The sequence below is a fragment of the Phytophthora infestans genome, genomic scaffold (genome assembly GCF_000142945.1).
Source record: "Phytophthora infestans T30-4 supercont1.1337 genomic scaffold, whole genome shotgun sequence".
NCBI classification, from domain to species: domain Eukaryota; phylum Oomycota; class Peronosporomycetes; order Peronosporales; family Peronosporaceae; genus Phytophthora; species Phytophthora infestans.
This window is the reverse complement of record NW_003302639.1, coordinates 1-1,157: the sequence shown is the minus strand read 5'-3', so window position 1 is coordinate 1,157 and position 1,157 is coordinate 1. Positions and strand designations below refer to the sequence as shown.

The window sequence follows — 1,157 nt, the reverse complement described above, 5'->3', positions numbered from 1 at the left end:
AAGGCACAAGTTGAAGTGAAACCTCGAGAGCTTTGGTGGTACAGTATCCGCTACGGTCCAAGATTAAAAATGGTTGACCCATTTCGCGATGCGGGAAATTGATCATGATGAGATTCATCAGTCGCCATCTTTACTTTTCTTGACGCGTTAGCCACTGCATCCCAATGGATAATAATTCCTACATGTAGAAAAAAATGGAATGGCAACTAAATTGTATCCAAGCCTCATGACTTTAATCAGTGCAGCAGCTTGTAATGAAAGGTGAATAGTTTTAGGGTCGCTCTCTTTTTGGCATTAAACAAGTGTCTTTGACACGTAGCTTTTGAAGAGACGCATCAAATCCTGAGCCGTCGACACCTCATGGCGTTCTGCTGCGTAGGAAGTCCGCTGGATGAAATGAAGCGGCTGGAGAAGTTGCGTGAGCGAGATCCGGAGTCTGCAGAAAACTTAGTTGCCAACGGGAAGTTGCTCGTCGACTTTGTGCGCAATGGGAATCTGCGAGCATTGCAGTGCGCAGCGGAGCATCTCGGGGAGGTACCGTACTGTAGAATCATTGCGAGGTATCCATCCTTACATCAGCGACTTATGAATCGTTCTTACTCGTTGGTGTCCAGGGTCAAATGCTGATCTTTTATGCCGTGCGGATGTTTCGAGAGGCCTGTGCGGGTAGAAGAATGGATATCCTGCAGTTCATGCTGCTGAACGGCTTCGATCTCCAACAGAGCTACATGAGAGACATCCTACACAGCGTCATCGAGAACGTCGACAGTCCACAAAGTGCGGAGGCTGTGCAGCCACTTATTCGCTTCCTTCTGGATGCTGGTGTCGATGTCAATTGGCAAAGGAAGGCGGATCTCTACACTGCTCTGCATGTTGCATGCTGTAAGAACTTGTACCCCATCGCGTATTTGCTGGTTCTTTATGGCGCCGACGTGAATGCGATTGCTGCGGTAAGTTTTGATAGCTTCAACTGTGGCTAGTTGAGCTTTCCTTTAAGTTGTCTGTCACGTTACCACACCCCTTGCCTTTGTTTTCCTTTGCGTCGTACTTGCTGCCTCCTGTGGCGGGATCTTGAGGGTTGGGAGCTTCTTAGGTATACCCGGCCAAGTAGTAAATCCGGTTAACCTTCGGATCTGCACGTGTAAAGGATAGCTCAC

At 48.3% G+C, this 1,157-nt stretch overlaps 1 protein-coding gene across 1 annotated transcript; it reads left to right on the top strand.

Annotated features, from left to right (window-relative positions):
• Nucleotides 1–360: 360 nt before the first annotated feature.
• On the top strand, nt 361–936 carry PITG_22129 (uncharacterized protein; the record flags this gene model as incomplete). Its single annotated transcript, XM_002894669.1, has 3 exons — nt 361–534; nt 615–638; nt 736–936. The coding sequence occupies 3 exons, from the start codon at nt 361–363 to the stop codon at nt 934–936; spliced, it is 399 nt and encodes a 132-aa protein (XP_002894715.1).
• Nucleotides 937–1,157: the final 221 nt, after the last annotated feature.